The sequence below is a fragment of the Herpailurus yagouaroundi genome, unplaced genomic scaffold (genome assembly GCF_014898765.1).
Source record: "Herpailurus yagouaroundi ecotype Mexico unplaced genomic scaffold, PumYag 391, whole genome shotgun sequence".
NCBI classification, from domain to species: Eukaryota; Metazoa; Chordata; class Mammalia; order Carnivora; family Felidae; genus Herpailurus; species Herpailurus yagouaroundi.
Window position 1 is genome coordinate 449,817 of NW_024412608.1, and position 14,612 is coordinate 464,428.

Consider the following 14,612-nt stretch of genomic DNA (forward strand, 5'->3'; position numbering starts at 1 on the left):
CAGAGAGAGAGGGAGACACAGAATCGGAAACAGGCTCCAGGCTCTGAGCCATCAGCCCAGAGCCCGACGCGGGGCTGGAACTCACGGACCGCAAGATCGTGACCTGGCTGAAGTCGGACGCTTAACCGACTGCGCCACCCAGGCGCCCCAGGGATAGAACATTTTAAAAGCAGCCAGAGGAAAATGAAACAGTTATATAAAAGGGAAACCCCTTAAGTTATCAGCTGATTTTTCAATGGAAACTGGAGGCCAGTAGGGGGTGGCATGACATATTCAAAGAGCTGAAAGAAAAAAACTTGTAACCAAGAACATTCTATCCAGCAAGGCTATCATTCATAAAAGAAGAGATAGAGCTTCCCAGACAAAAGGTAATGGAATTCATGGACACTAAACCAGCCCTAAAAAGAAGAAATGTTAAAGAGGATCCTTTGAGTGACAGGAAAGACCATAGGCAGGAATAACAAAAGTAGGAAGCACAAAAGCTGTAAAATTAAGTGTATCTATAAAAATGAGTCAATGGATTCAGACTGGGTTCAAAAATAAGTGAACATCAATTTAATATAGACAGAGAGAGTGCCAGCAGGGAAGGGGTAGAGAGAGAGGGAGACACAGAATCTGAAGCAAGCTCCAGGCTCCGAGCTGTCAGCACAGAGCCCCACGCAAGGCTTAAACTCACAAACTGTGAGATCATGACCTGAGCTGAAGCAAAGTCAGATACCTAACCAACTGACCCACCAGGCGCCCCATTTAGTGACTGTTTAAAGAGAGTTGGGACTATGGACCCATTCCTCTACTGGAAATCAACTGCATACTACTTCCACTAATTGTGCTGTCAGGCCTGTGTATCTGACTTCTCCCCGGACCACATGTACATCTCAGGCACTAAAATAACCAAGTGCACAATTTATCCAATTAATCAAGGCACACTTCTTTACAGCCAACTGTACCAGGCACTAGGGATAGAACACTGAGCAAGTCAGACATAGTACTAGCCCTGGCATTCTTTTAGGACACTCTTTGGAAGCATATTGTTTATATGACAGGTGTAGTATGAGAGCACATCGCACAGAATGACAGCCATTTCTACAAGAGGAAATCTGAGGTGTACAACTATTTACATTTCCAGAACTAGAATTCTTTGGGATGCTTACTCTAGACCTTTTGTAAAGATTATATTCAGCCAGTTATTACTTTTCCAAGTTTCACATTCCATCACTCCCTACTTATTTAAATGCTGCATAAAAGCAGCTACAGATGTCTGACAAAGGCATAAATAGAATTTGCTTTGGAAAGATCTCTTTTTAAATGATGTCTCTAAGAATGTAGTATAAAGGAAAATAGTGTTTCTGAACACATACCATATCCACACACTGTGCTAGCCACTAGGAACACAGAAGTAACAAAACTAGTTCCTTGTCATTACACAATTTGCAATCTCCTAAGGACACTAACACATGAACACATCCTATCTGTAAAGGGAAATAAAACACAATAGGGATATGTGTGGGAGGCTATATAAGTTACCTAGGATATGCATAACAATATCAACTCTGATAGGCCACTGAACTCTAGTTCACCATTAATAAAAACATCAGAAAATCCTTATTTGAGAGAGAAAAATACCTTTAATTGAGAATTTTACCCTGGATCAGTCACTTCTTGAAATAGGAAAGAGGACTGGTTAATCCTGAGTATTCTTTCTTTATATTAAAAAAAATTTTTTTAATGTTTATTTATTTTTTGGAGAGTGAGCGCACAAGTGGGGGAGGGGCAGAGAAAGAGGGAGACACAGAACCTAAAACAGTTAAGAGACACAGAGTCCAGTCTCCGAACCATCAGCACAGAGCCTGACATGGGGCTCAAACTCATGAACCCCAAGATCATGACCTGAGCCCAAGGTGGATGCTTAACTGACTGAGACACCCAGGTGCCCCATGAAGTCTTTTTTTTTTTAAACATAAGTACTCTGATATCACTTACATGTGGAATCTAAAAAATCCAAACTTGTGAAAACAAAGAGTAAAATGGTGGTTACCAGGGGATGGGGGGTGGGGAGGACAGATGTTTAAGGGTACAAACTTGCAACAAGTAGCAAATAAATAGAGATCTAATGCACAGTATAGTGGATACAGACAATAACACTGTATTATAATCAAACTTGCTAAGAGACTAGATCTTAATTATTCTAACTACTAACAAGAAATGATAAATATGTGATGTGATAGAGGTGCTGTAGCAGGAGTTTTGCACAGAGAGTCATGACACTGAGGCTTTTCCTTCCAGGAAGCAACTTTATTCTTGCCGGCAGGGCTCAGTTGGGTTCGTACCCAAAGAACTGAACCCCAAACGTGACATGGCATAGTTTTTTATATATTTTCGACTCTTTTGTCTCTCATATATGGTAACACATAAACATGAAGTTTGATTAAGTGGTCTCATGTTACAAGGTCGTGAGGGATGTTGTCATGTACAATGTACAGCCAGGTTGCCTTGAGGTTTTTTGCTTGTTTGTCTGTTTTTCCCTTAAGGAGGGGATCCTACCACAGCGCTAATTATTGCTACAATGGTAATCATATAACAATATATAAATCAATATATAAATATATAAACAATATATAAATCAAGTCAACATGTTGTACACATTAAATTTACATGTTATATATCAAATATTTCAATCTTAGAAACTATTTCTTTAATAATATATAGTTAAAAAATTTTAAATGTTTATTTTTGAGAGAGAAAGAGAGAGAGAAAGAGCAGGGGAAGGGCAGAGAGAGAGAGAGGGAGACACAGAATCCAAAACAAGTTCCAGACTCCAAGCTATCAGCACAGAGCCAATGCAGAGTTCGAACTCAGGAACAGCGAGATCATGACCTGAGCTGAAGCCAGACACTTAACTGACTGAGCCACCCAGGTGCCCCATTTTTCTTTTATAATATTAACTCTAACAAGTATACTTAACAAAATAAAATTAATTGTGTAATTTTATTACAAAATTGGAACAATGAATAATATTTTCCCTATGATTTAAAAAAATTTTTTTTAAGTTTATTCATTATTGAGAGGGAGAGAGACAGAGACAGAGACAGAGCATGAGCAGGGGAGGGGCAGACAGAGGAGGAGACACAGAATCCGAAGCAGGCTCCAGGCTCTGAGCTGTCAGCACAGAGCCCGACACAGGGCTCGAACTCACAAACTGTGAGATCATGACCTGAGCTGAAGTTGGACGCCCAACCAACTGAGCCACCCAGGTGCCCCATATTTTCCCCTATCTTAAATGAAATTAAATATATACTGCTAGCTAGTGTTTCAACAACATGAAAATGAACTTGCCTCATAAGAATTATTTTTAATAATACATGCAAAATTATTCTTATTCTCCAAAGGTAAAAAGGATCTTTACTCTTCTTCTTACTCAGTAAACACATGCTCAATTTTCTGGCTTTGGATTTCTTGTCTTCCTTACTCCTTCTCTGGATAAAGGTGAATAAATCCATCACTATGACAACTCTGCAGATTACTTTCAGATGTGTAATTCTGCCCCAACGTATTGCCTGAGCATAAGTCCTATATTACCAACTTTATGCTAGACATTGTCATAAAGGCATCTTGCTAGTGCTTTAAACCTAATAAATATGTCCCCCAAAATGAACTCCAATGCCACATAATCCTAGGTTGAAGTCCTAGTTCCACCACTTTGCTAGCTATGAAACAATGAGTAAATTACTTAAAAACCCTGGGCCTGTTTTCTTTTCTGTAAAATGCAGAAAAGAGTAGTTCCTTTGATAAGAGATGATGATGTCTAAATAAGGTAATGTATGTAAAGACAAGAGGACAGTGCCTGACACACAGAAATCATTCAAAATACATTAGCCATTTTGTCTCTCAAATTTGTTCTTTACTCTGTTTTCAATTTCTCCAAAGGGTATCACTATCTTTCCAGTCACAAACCTCAAATTCCCATGGTACTCTTTGACATTTTCTTTTTCCTTAGGGCTAACATCCAGTTTGTTGCCAAATATTTCAATTCTGCCCAAACAAATCCAATTGAAATCAACACTCATTTATGGAAAACGTACTACGTTTATAGGCATTGTGCTAATGTATATGGGGATATAAAGAAGAGTAAGGCTTAGAACTTGCCTTTAAGAATGAGCTGGGATGGGGCACTTGGTGGCTAAGTTAGTTGAGTGTCCAACTCTTGATTTTGGCTCAGTTCATGATCCCAGAGTCCTGGGATAGAGCCCCGTGTCAGGCTCTGCACTGAGAGTAGAGACTATTTAGAATCTCTCTCTCTCTGTCTGTATCTCTCTCCCTTTCTCTCTCCTCCCACTCCCGTTCACACACACTTTCTTAAAAAAAAATAAATAAATAAATAAGAAGAAGAAAGAGAAAAAAGGAATGAAACAAGAAAAGAAAAGAAAAGAGTAAAGAAAAGAAAAGAAAAAAGAAAAAGAGGCATGGGGCCATGTTAGCGGAACTATAGCCAATAAACATTGCGATATGGGTTCTAGTTCTTCCATGTATTATGAAGCCTGAGGAAATTTATTTCAGAAATCCACTTACCTAGTTTCATTTTGTTCAACTATAAAGTGGGAGTTATAATTCTTACCTCACAGAATTATATCCAGAATTAACTGAGATGACATAAAATAAAGGGCTCCAACCAAAGGCTGATACGTTATATATGGGCTTATTTTTCTTCTTAATTCATATTCTTTAAAGATCAAGTTGTGGGATAAGTTTAGGGTGATGCAGGTGGGTAAGAACTGTGATAAGCTATAGAGAATCTAAATGATCTTTTAAAGGGGGTGGCCACCATTTCACTTCAGCCAAGTACTGCTAAATAGAAACACAGGCCCAGTAATGTTTTTGAGTTTAAGACAAGTCAGAAAGGTCACATTAATGCGAACTCTTCAGTTTCTTAAACCATTGGCATGTAATTCAAATTCTTTTTAAAAAGTGTGCACCAAATAAAACATCTGCTAAGACCTGCTAGTCACCAATTCACAATCTATGCCTTAATGGCTCAAAGGAAAGGCAGAAGTTGCAAATATAGTTCTCCTGATAGAAGCTTCAAAACTTTGGTGAGAGTAGAAGGTAATGCTTTTGGTTTTATCACTTAGTTCTTAGTTTTACCTGTGCTGAGAAACTGATAACAGACAAAATAGAGAAGACAAATTAGATACTCCTTTTCAGAGACAATGCCAGACAGAAAACAAAATCCCTGAATACCATTTAGGCTTCTGGATCCAGAGTGTTGCATAACACAAAACTTGACTGGTCTTTGTACCTGGTTTCTCGGACAGAACATCTATACCCTTGAGTATTCCCCAGTAATAAGAACATCTTGTTATTCATGAGTGGGCCATGATAGTTTGCACTAATGAGGTGACTCATTGTGGGCCCCTACAGAGCTTATGTTAAAGAGATGACTCAGGGTGGGGACTGGCAAAGCAGGAAAGGCCAACTACATGACTACAGGGTTGGGGTTGGCTTTGAGCCACTTAGTATTAGCCCAACCTCTGGGCAAGGCAGGAGAGCTAGAGACTGAGTTCAACTGTGTGGCCAATGATATAATCAATCATGGCTAGGTAATGCAACCCCAATAAAAACTCTGGACACAGGAGCTCTGAGGAGCTTGTGCTAGGAGGGTGATATGTCTTGATTCCAAGGGCAGAAAGCATGAAAGCACTGTGTGTGGAACCCTCACAGACTTCAACTTATGTGTCTTTTCATTTGGCAGGTCCTAATTTGTATCCTATATAATTAAATTGTAATCATTAGTACACTGCTTTCCTGAATTCTATGAATTGTTCCAGCTTCCAACTATTTATTGAATCTGAGGGGTCTAGTGGGAAAATCCCCATATTTGAATCCAGTTAGTCGGAAGTGTAGGTGTTCTGGGACCCCAAAACTTGCAATCAGAGTCTAAAGTGATGGCAGTCTGTTGGTGACTGCGCCTTTAACCTAGGAGATTTATGCTAACTCCAGGTGGCTATTAGCATCAGAATTGAGTATTGTAGGGGTACCTGGTTGGCTCAGTTGGTTAAGCATCCAACTTTGGCTCAGGTCATGATCTCATGCTTCATGGGTTCAAGCCCACAGAGGGCTCTGTGCTGATGGCTTGGAGCCTGGAGCCTGCTTCGGATTCTGTGTCTCCTTCTCTCTCTGCCCCTCCCCCATTTGCACTCTGTCTCTCTCTCTCTCTCTGTCAAAAATAAATAAACATTAAAAAAAAAAAAAAAAAGAACTGATGGGGCACCTGGGTGGCTCAGTCAGTTGGGCATCTGACTTTGGCTCAAGTCATGATCTCATAGCTCGTGAGTTCAAGCCCCGTGCTGGGCTCTCTGTTGACAGCTCAGAGCCTGGAGTCTGCTTCAGATTCTCTGTCCCTCTCTTGCTCTGCCCCTCCCCCACTCGTGCATGCTCTCTCTCTCTCTCTCTCTCTCTCTAAGAATAAATAAAACATTAAAAAAAATTTTAAGAATTGAATATTGTGATATTGCAGAGCATATCCTTTAAGATTTTACACTATATACAGATATATAGATATAGATTTGTAGACATATAGATGTATCTAAATTATTAGGGCCAGAGAAAACTCTAATCTCAGGAATAATCAGGAACCAACCATTCTCTTACATTCTAAATTCAACAGCTTGTATTTCAGCCACAAGTAATAATGTTAACAAAGCAGATGTCAAATGTTAGAACGAGAAGACAAAGTCAAATTGGAAATTATCATTTTTTAAAAGCAAAATGGAAAACTAATATTTATTCCCCTTGGAAACTTGTCACAGAAAGAAACACAACCAGAAGGGTTTGTCCTTCATGCCCCAGCAATATGCATGATTACTTCTTCTCATTCAAGTTCAGTCTTTGCCCTTCCCATTATACCAGCCCCCTTCACCTTCATGTGGTAGGCCTCCCATCTGAGTTTCTACTCCTACCACCACCTGAGCTCTCATTATTTTCTCAACTCATACTGCCTGGCCTTAATCAATGAGGGCTCTCCTCTCATATTTACTATCAGTTTGTTAAATTATTTTAGTTGTCTTACTGAAAACCTCCAAATCAACCACATCTGCTTCTGTCCTTGTTCTGCAGATTCCTAAAACACAGAGTTAATATCATATTAAAATTTGATGTCAACACCAGAAAAATTAAAAGGAAAGTCAGAATATAAAAATACCTGCTTTTTGTTATAGCAAAGCCAAGTTTTCCTAAATCCCCAATATTACTACAGCTCTAGACAAAAACTATTTAATAAAGTTGGACTGACTGATTTTGACAGTGGTAAAAGTCTTTAGTATTCTTAGAAAATTAAACTTTTATTCATATTTCTTAATGAAATTTGGTCATGTATTCTGGAAATATATACAACATATATGTAGGACTTAATATAAGGAGTAATAAAAGTTGTGTCCTATCACCTAGCTGAAGAATACAATATGATTATCTCTGAAGCTCCTGCATCCCCCTTCCCCTTTTCCCCCTTCCCAAATGCATTATCTAATCTTCCCCTTAGAAGTAGCCACTATTCTTGCTGTAACTTGTGGGAGTCACTTTTATTTATTTGTTTGCTTATTTATATGTTTATTTTAATGTCTATTTATCTTGAGAGAGAGAGAGAGAGAGAGAGAGAGAGAGAGAGAGAGAGAGAACATGTGAGCAGGGGGAGGGGCTGAGAGAGAAGAAATTCAGAATCCCAAGCAGGCTATGCACTGTCAGGGTGGGGCGTGATCCCACGAACCATGAGACCATGACCTGAGCCAAAATCAAGAGTCCTATGCTTACCCACTGAGCCACCTAGGCACCTTTCTGGGAGTCACTTTTAATACCCAATGTTCCCTTACTTTCATTTCATGAAAAGACTATTACTTCTTCATTGAATCACGTTTGCATCTTTGTTGAAATCAATTGACCATGTACATGTGAGTCTATTTCTGGACTCTGTATTCTTGCATTGACCTATGTGTTTATACTTTTTCAATTAACTGGGACCACACACCAAATGACTTTAATTTGATGGTTATATTGTGATCAGTATGTTTCTTCATTAACTGGGCTTTGAGACAATAATCAGCATCCTATAAATAGAACATGAGACTAAGAATCAATGGAAATTAATTCTAGTACAAGTCCATCATCAGTGAACTGAAATCATATATCTCTATGTGTCTTAGGAATAATGATACCTACCACATGGTATTGTTGAAAGTCAACCGAGAAAACAGAAAAAATGCTTTGAATAGGCAACACAAAATATGTTTTTTCTAATTTTTCATTTAGGAGCCTAATTTTAAGTACTTGTAAATATGTTTCTACCCTTTTCTCCACATCTGAATATTGAAACCTGAGCTTTAGCAATAACAAACTTTAGCAATAACAAATAGCCTACAAAATCTGTATAAATTTGGTTTTGATTTGCATCCCTGATCAGTCATTATAAGAGTGTAGTCAAAATTTCCTCTCACTACTCTCTGGGAATTTAGGCATTTTCATAATTTTCATGCAGATTTTGCCCTCTTCTCACTCAATCTATAGTGGAAGTATTGAAATTCTAAACAAAGACTACCCTAAGAGAGCACATTAGTAAAGAAAGGGAAAAAAGGCAAGGTGGGGAGTTTCTTTTCTATTGGTAATTTCAGGAAATCACTGTAATATTAGAAATGACAAGTAATTCAAGAATTCAATTGTCCTCTCTCCAACTTTATCTTTCAAAAAAAAAAATCAAACTAAGTCTGAGTGGTATCAGCTTAGCTGCCAATAACCAGTCAAAATGACCAGGAAATACCACTATTAATTCTGCTGTACTTTTACAGTGGTAAATGGAAAGACCCAACCATGCCATCAACCCCAATGGGTTTGTCAAATATACTCCTTTTCCCTGGTGACTAGCTGCTTCTCATTCTTGTTTCTCTTTTTCTCTTATTTTCTTTCCCAGTTTTAACTACATAACAGAATTCAAATCATCACAAAGTTTTCCAGTTAAATGGTTCCTCCTCTTCTGAATTACACAGAAACATCTAAGTTAATTTTTACCTTCAGTTATAATCTATCAAAAGTTTTACTCAGAGGGCTTTTATTAAAAACAAATGAACAATTATAATAAACATTATATCCTCAGGGTGCCTGGGTCGCTCAGTCAGTTGAGCATCTTGACACTTGATTTCAGCTCAGGTCATGATCCTAGGGTTGATGAGCCCTGTGTCAGGCTCTGCACTGAGCACGGAGTCTGCTTGGGATTCTCTTTCTCCCTCTGCCCCTCCCCTGCTCATTCTGTCTCTCTAAAATAAATAAATAAATAAATAAATAAATAAATAAATAAATAAATAAAATAAGTAAGTAAGTAAGTAAGTTAGTATATACAAAAATGTAACAGTGATTGTAATTTTCTAGGTCATGGTAGCCTGGAATTATAATTAGTTTGGATCCATACATTTTGAATCTCTGCATCCTATTGATAGTATTTCAAGCCTCATCACCAACTGACCATGTAAAAATATGTAATTCAAAGGAACACGGTCGGTCTTATTATTATATCAGTATTCATCACTGTAAAAATATAAAGCTGACTGTGTTCCTTTAAATTACATATTTGGGGGCGCCTGGGTAGCGCAGTCAGTTAAGCGTCCGACTTCAGCCAGGTCACGATCTCGCGGTCCGTGAGTTCCAGCCCTGCGTTGGGCTCTGGGCTGATGGCTCAGAGCCTGGAGCCTGTTTCCGATTCTGTGTCTCCCTCTCTCTCTGACCCTCCCCTGTTCATGCTCTGTCTCTCTCTGTCCCAAAAATAAATAAACGTTGAAAAAAAAATTAAAAAAAAAATAATAAATAAATTACATATTTGCATCCATCCACTGAAGAATAATTTTAACAATACTATATGGGTTCAAGTAACTTGACAGTTGAGTTTCTGAGAACAGAGTAGACAAGCTCCCTTAAAAGACATAAAATATAATAAATATAATAAACATCCTTTTAAATAAATAGTTAAGCTCACAAAAAAGCAAAAGGGCAAAAAACAGAGGGAGCTTAAAATCAGTAGTTTTTAATACAATGCAGAAGATCCATAAAAGGCAAGGAGGGAACTGAGACTCCTGGATAAAGCTGCAAGTTTCAGAGCTCTTCTTCCTCAGCAAAAGGGTTAACAAGCCAAAGATCTGCTTTATCTAAGAGAAGCAAACAAAGAGATCACATGAGATCTCACTCCCAAATTATAAAACACAGGAAGAAAAAAGCCACTGTGACAAATTTTATTTGTCAATTTGACTGGGCTAACGGATATCCCGATAGCCGGGAGAACATTATTTCTGGGTGTGTCTGTGAGGGTGTTTCCAGAAGAAATTAGCATTTGAATGAGTAGACTAAGTAAAGAAGATATGCCTTCAACAATATGGGTAGACACTGTCCAATCCATCAAGAGTTCAATAGCACAAAAAGGAGAAACCAGGGTGAATTCTCTCTCTCTCCTCTTGAGTTTGGGCATCAACCTTCTGCTCCCAGACATGGGAGCTCCTGGTTTTTAAGCCTTCAGCCTCAGCCTGGGAATTGTACCGTTAGTGCCCCTGATTCTCAGATCTTTGGACTCGGACTGAATTACACCATCAGCTTTCCTGTCTCCAACTTGTAGATGGCAGATCATGGGACTTCTAGGTCTCCTTAACTATGTGAACCAATTCCTGTAATAAATCTCCTCTTATCTACATATCTGTAATTATCTTATTTGTTCTGTTTTCTCTAAAGAACACTGACTAATACAGTCACCATGAGTGAGAGAATGCAGAAACAAACTGTAGAGTTTAGGCCTTCAAGAACTTCACAAAATGGAATCATAAGATACAGAATGAAGAACACTACATCATTTGAAATGACCAGGCAGACTTTAAAAAGAGCCAAAGAGAATTTCTAGAAATTAAATACAATCACTAAATTTAAGTGGAAGCTCTAATTTCAAAGAAAAATGCTAAAAATGCCCACACTGATGTCCAAATTCATGTAAAAGAGATTCTTAAGTTAATATGTATATTAAAAATTCTAGCAAACATATAGGCCAATTTCTCTACCCAAATATATTTAGAGTAATTAATGTAGCAATATTGTTTTAAGGAATATAGTTTTGTGCTCTAGAACTTGATATTTGATTTTACTGTAAGAAATCCTGTCTTGTTCATTCATCTTATCATTTAAGATTTATTGAGTACCTCCTATGTGCTGGGCAGATATAAATAAAATCAAGTAAGTTTTAACATCTCTCAGTATGAAAATAAGAGGTAATATTTCGTTTGTGATCGTAAAACAATTTGATTTTTATGTTAAGATTCAAATAGACTAAGTAAGAAAGAAATATGCCAAGACTGAGGAGACTTTCTTTATTAAGTTTAGTAAAGAAAGCACAATTGGCAATCAGAATACTTTTGCAGCTAATATACTGTGTCTCAATTTCTCATCTAAATACTGACTTTGTTCATTCTACTAACTTCAAAAAGAGATGGTAGGGTAACACAAAAACAGCTATAAATGGGCTGTAAATGTGCTATGCTATATGGATAGAAGTAACTTGTCAAATAATGTGGTTTTTTTAATGTTTATTTGTTTATTCTGAGAGAGAGGGGAGGAGGGAGGGAGAGAGAGAGTCCAAAGCAGGCTTCAGATTGTCGGCGCAGAGTCTGATGCAGAGCTTGAACCCACAAACCTTAAGATCACGACCTGAGCTGAAATTAAGAGTCAGATACTTGACTGAGCCACTCAGGCATCCCTGTCAAATGACATTTTAAAGGAAAAGAATAAAACATTTATTCATGCGATTTGTCTTCTATTGGTTAATCCATCTATTATGTTTTAAGAGAAAATCTTCAAGGACATGACTGAGAGACAATTCTCCATAGGTCTCTCACATTTCTGGATGTTTTGTGAGCTAAAGCCCTGACTTTGTTTGTTCCAGACTGTCTTTTCAAAAATGTTAGTATAGCAAACAGCTTTGGAAAATAATCTCCTTTTGGAATAGCAGGTTTGTTTACTGTCTAGTATAGTATAGATAATGTCTCTGCCCAGGACTCAGGGTCCCTCTCCTATAATGTAATCAACTGCACGTGCAGGTGTCACCTGGCCCTCTTGGCATCACTCTGGTAGAACTGGGGCTTGGGCGCCTGGTGCAAATGCTGATGCTCTGGCTACTATTCCTACAGCCGTGAGTAAATAAAAGTCCTTTGTCTTTGACCCAGGGACCTGCTGGCATCCATGAAACCGTGGCAGACTAACTTGTCAGCTTGCAAGTAAAGGTAAAATCTCAGACTCTACCTGGTTCTTGAGACAAAAAACACAGTAATTCATCTTTATTCTTTAGTCAACACAACACTCAAATACACTGGGACACACTGTTTTGTGTTCACTAACTCCATAACAACCCAAATTTGTCAGAGTAAACAATTTATTTAAATGTTTGCATTCTTCTGTTCCAAGATGGTCTTCAGTAACCTTCCAACTCAACAGTATAGATCTATCAGAGTTCTTCAACAGGGCCAACCCCACACTCATTATTTCATCAGGAATATTTACGTTTTAAAATTCCTTATCCTTGGCTTTCCTTTACATTAAAAAAATCTTTTTAACGTTTATATTTGAGAGAGAGAGAGAGAGAGAGAGAGAGAGAGAGACAGTGTGTGAGAAGAGGAGGGGCAGAGAGAGATGGAGACAGAATCTGAAGCAGGCTCCAGGCTCTGAGCTATCAGCACAAAACCTGATGTGGAGCTTGAACCTATGAACGGTGAGATCATGATCTGAGCTGAAGTTGGACGTTCAACTGACTGAGCCACCCAGGCACCCCTCCTTTATGTTTTTGCAGAATGTGTTTTTATAATGTTGAATGCAACTAATGTTAGTATTTGAAACAGTCTTCCAAGTCCAGAGAACGTGAATTGTAAGAACAGAAAAAAAATAGCACAATGAAAAGCAAGGACCATATAAACGTGAACCTCTTGGGTTCTAAAACCTTGGGTTCTAAAACCTTATCAGCTAGAGATTTTTTCTCATAAACACATGCCACCAGACACAAGAAAATGTAGAGCTGTATACAAGTACATGCTTGCTATTAAAAAAACAAGTCAAAGTGCTGATCTCAATTAGTTAGTTGATTATGCAGGGATGGTTCAAGTGTGATGTGTTTAACAGTTTCACCTTTACTCAATAACAGCTGGTTAAACAGGTGTGCCTCTGTTGCCTGTTGCTCTGTATTGTAAACTGAGTACAGTTGGTGTGCGATGTATGATTTTACTGCTAGGTAATGATGACACGAATAGTACAAGTAGCAGATGTGTTATTAGTAGCACCAGGATAATGTATGAAGACTTGAACAAGTCTCACAAATTCACAGGCTCCATAGTATGAGAAAAATCTAAAATAAACTACAATCTTTTTCTGTTGACCTCTGAGGAGATTCAAATAATTTAAGTCCTAAAACTGAGTTAATTACAGAGATAAACTTTACTGATATTGAAAGTGTCCAAATGTGTGTTTGGAAAGGTTAGACTATATGTACCGAGCATACTGTTCTACTTTCTTCCTTTTTCAAGGAGTAGTCTTGATTTTCCATTAAGTACTACTTTTTATTTTTCATCGAACTGTGTTACTTTCCTACTCTCACAACTCAAATTCTAAGGACTCAAAAGGGTGTTTCAAATGCTAACATTAGTTACATAAAACATTTTAAAAACACAGCTGGTAATACTAGTATGAAGGTCAAGACAAAGCCATATGAAGATACTGATACCTGGTCACTGTAAGAGCTAGGCTACAGTTTAGGTCTCTTGCCATCCAACTCACACTCAGGTTTTTCCTCAGATCATACTGCATTATTTCTAATTTCTAACAATGAGTATAGAATATCAATAAGATTACGTGCCTGGCGTCTAGAATGGCCAAGGAGAAGAAGCCTAAGTCATTGCGTGGAGGACTCTTTCCCCATGTTCTTCCCCCCAAAATAGCTTTAGGTAGCCCACCCCTTCTTTCTTCAGACAAAAATGTTCTACTTCCAGTAATGGTGAAGTAGCTTATATTTAACCTACCATCCCACAGAGAATTCTAACAACTGGCCAAAACAAAACAAGAACTAACTTTCCGAAGGCAATAAAAAACAACAGCAGACAGAAACTGCTGGAGAGTCAACATCTAGGAATGGTACTGGCTGAGATAATTTGCTGTGTCCCCATCCTTTTTTTCAATTTTAAACAGCTTTTCACTGATAGCAGACTCTAGTAAGTGCTGGATTGGCAGCTAAAATTCAGAAATCTTCAGTCTTTCTGGCTTCAGGAACTGAGAGGACAGAGTTTGAGGTTACCATAACACCAAGAAATGGAGGGAAAATCCTTTTAAAAAACAAAAGCCAGTCACAGAGAAGAACACCTACATTGTGCATATAAACTCTACTCAACTGACGTGTAAACTTTGCGTGCATGGGATAGACTCTAGGCAGCTCAGATAAAGCTAAAATTTCTGAACAGAAGCTTCAGCTACTACCCATTGCAGGGGAGAGTTTCATGTTGGATTTAGCCCAGCTAATTGCCTAAGAACACACACACACACACACACACACACACACACACACACACACA

General features: G+C 38.1%; 1 protein-coding gene across 2 annotated transcripts in view; it reads right to left on the reverse strand.

Moving 5' to 3' along the window:
* COMMD1 (copper metabolism domain containing 1) overlaps nt 1-14,612 on the reverse strand; it is a 192,435-nt gene that overhangs the window by 33,829 nt on the left and 143,994 nt on the right. The window contains exon 3 of one of the 2 annotated variants that reach the window (XM_040463323.1): nt 5,294-5,300. The exons of the other annotated variant lie outside the window; for it this stretch is intronic. Coding sequence (XP_040319257.1) covers nt 5,294-5,300 — 7 coding nt within the window. The remainder of the gene's footprint in view (nt 1-5,293; nt 5,301-14,612) is intronic. 2 annotated transcript variants of the gene reach the window in all.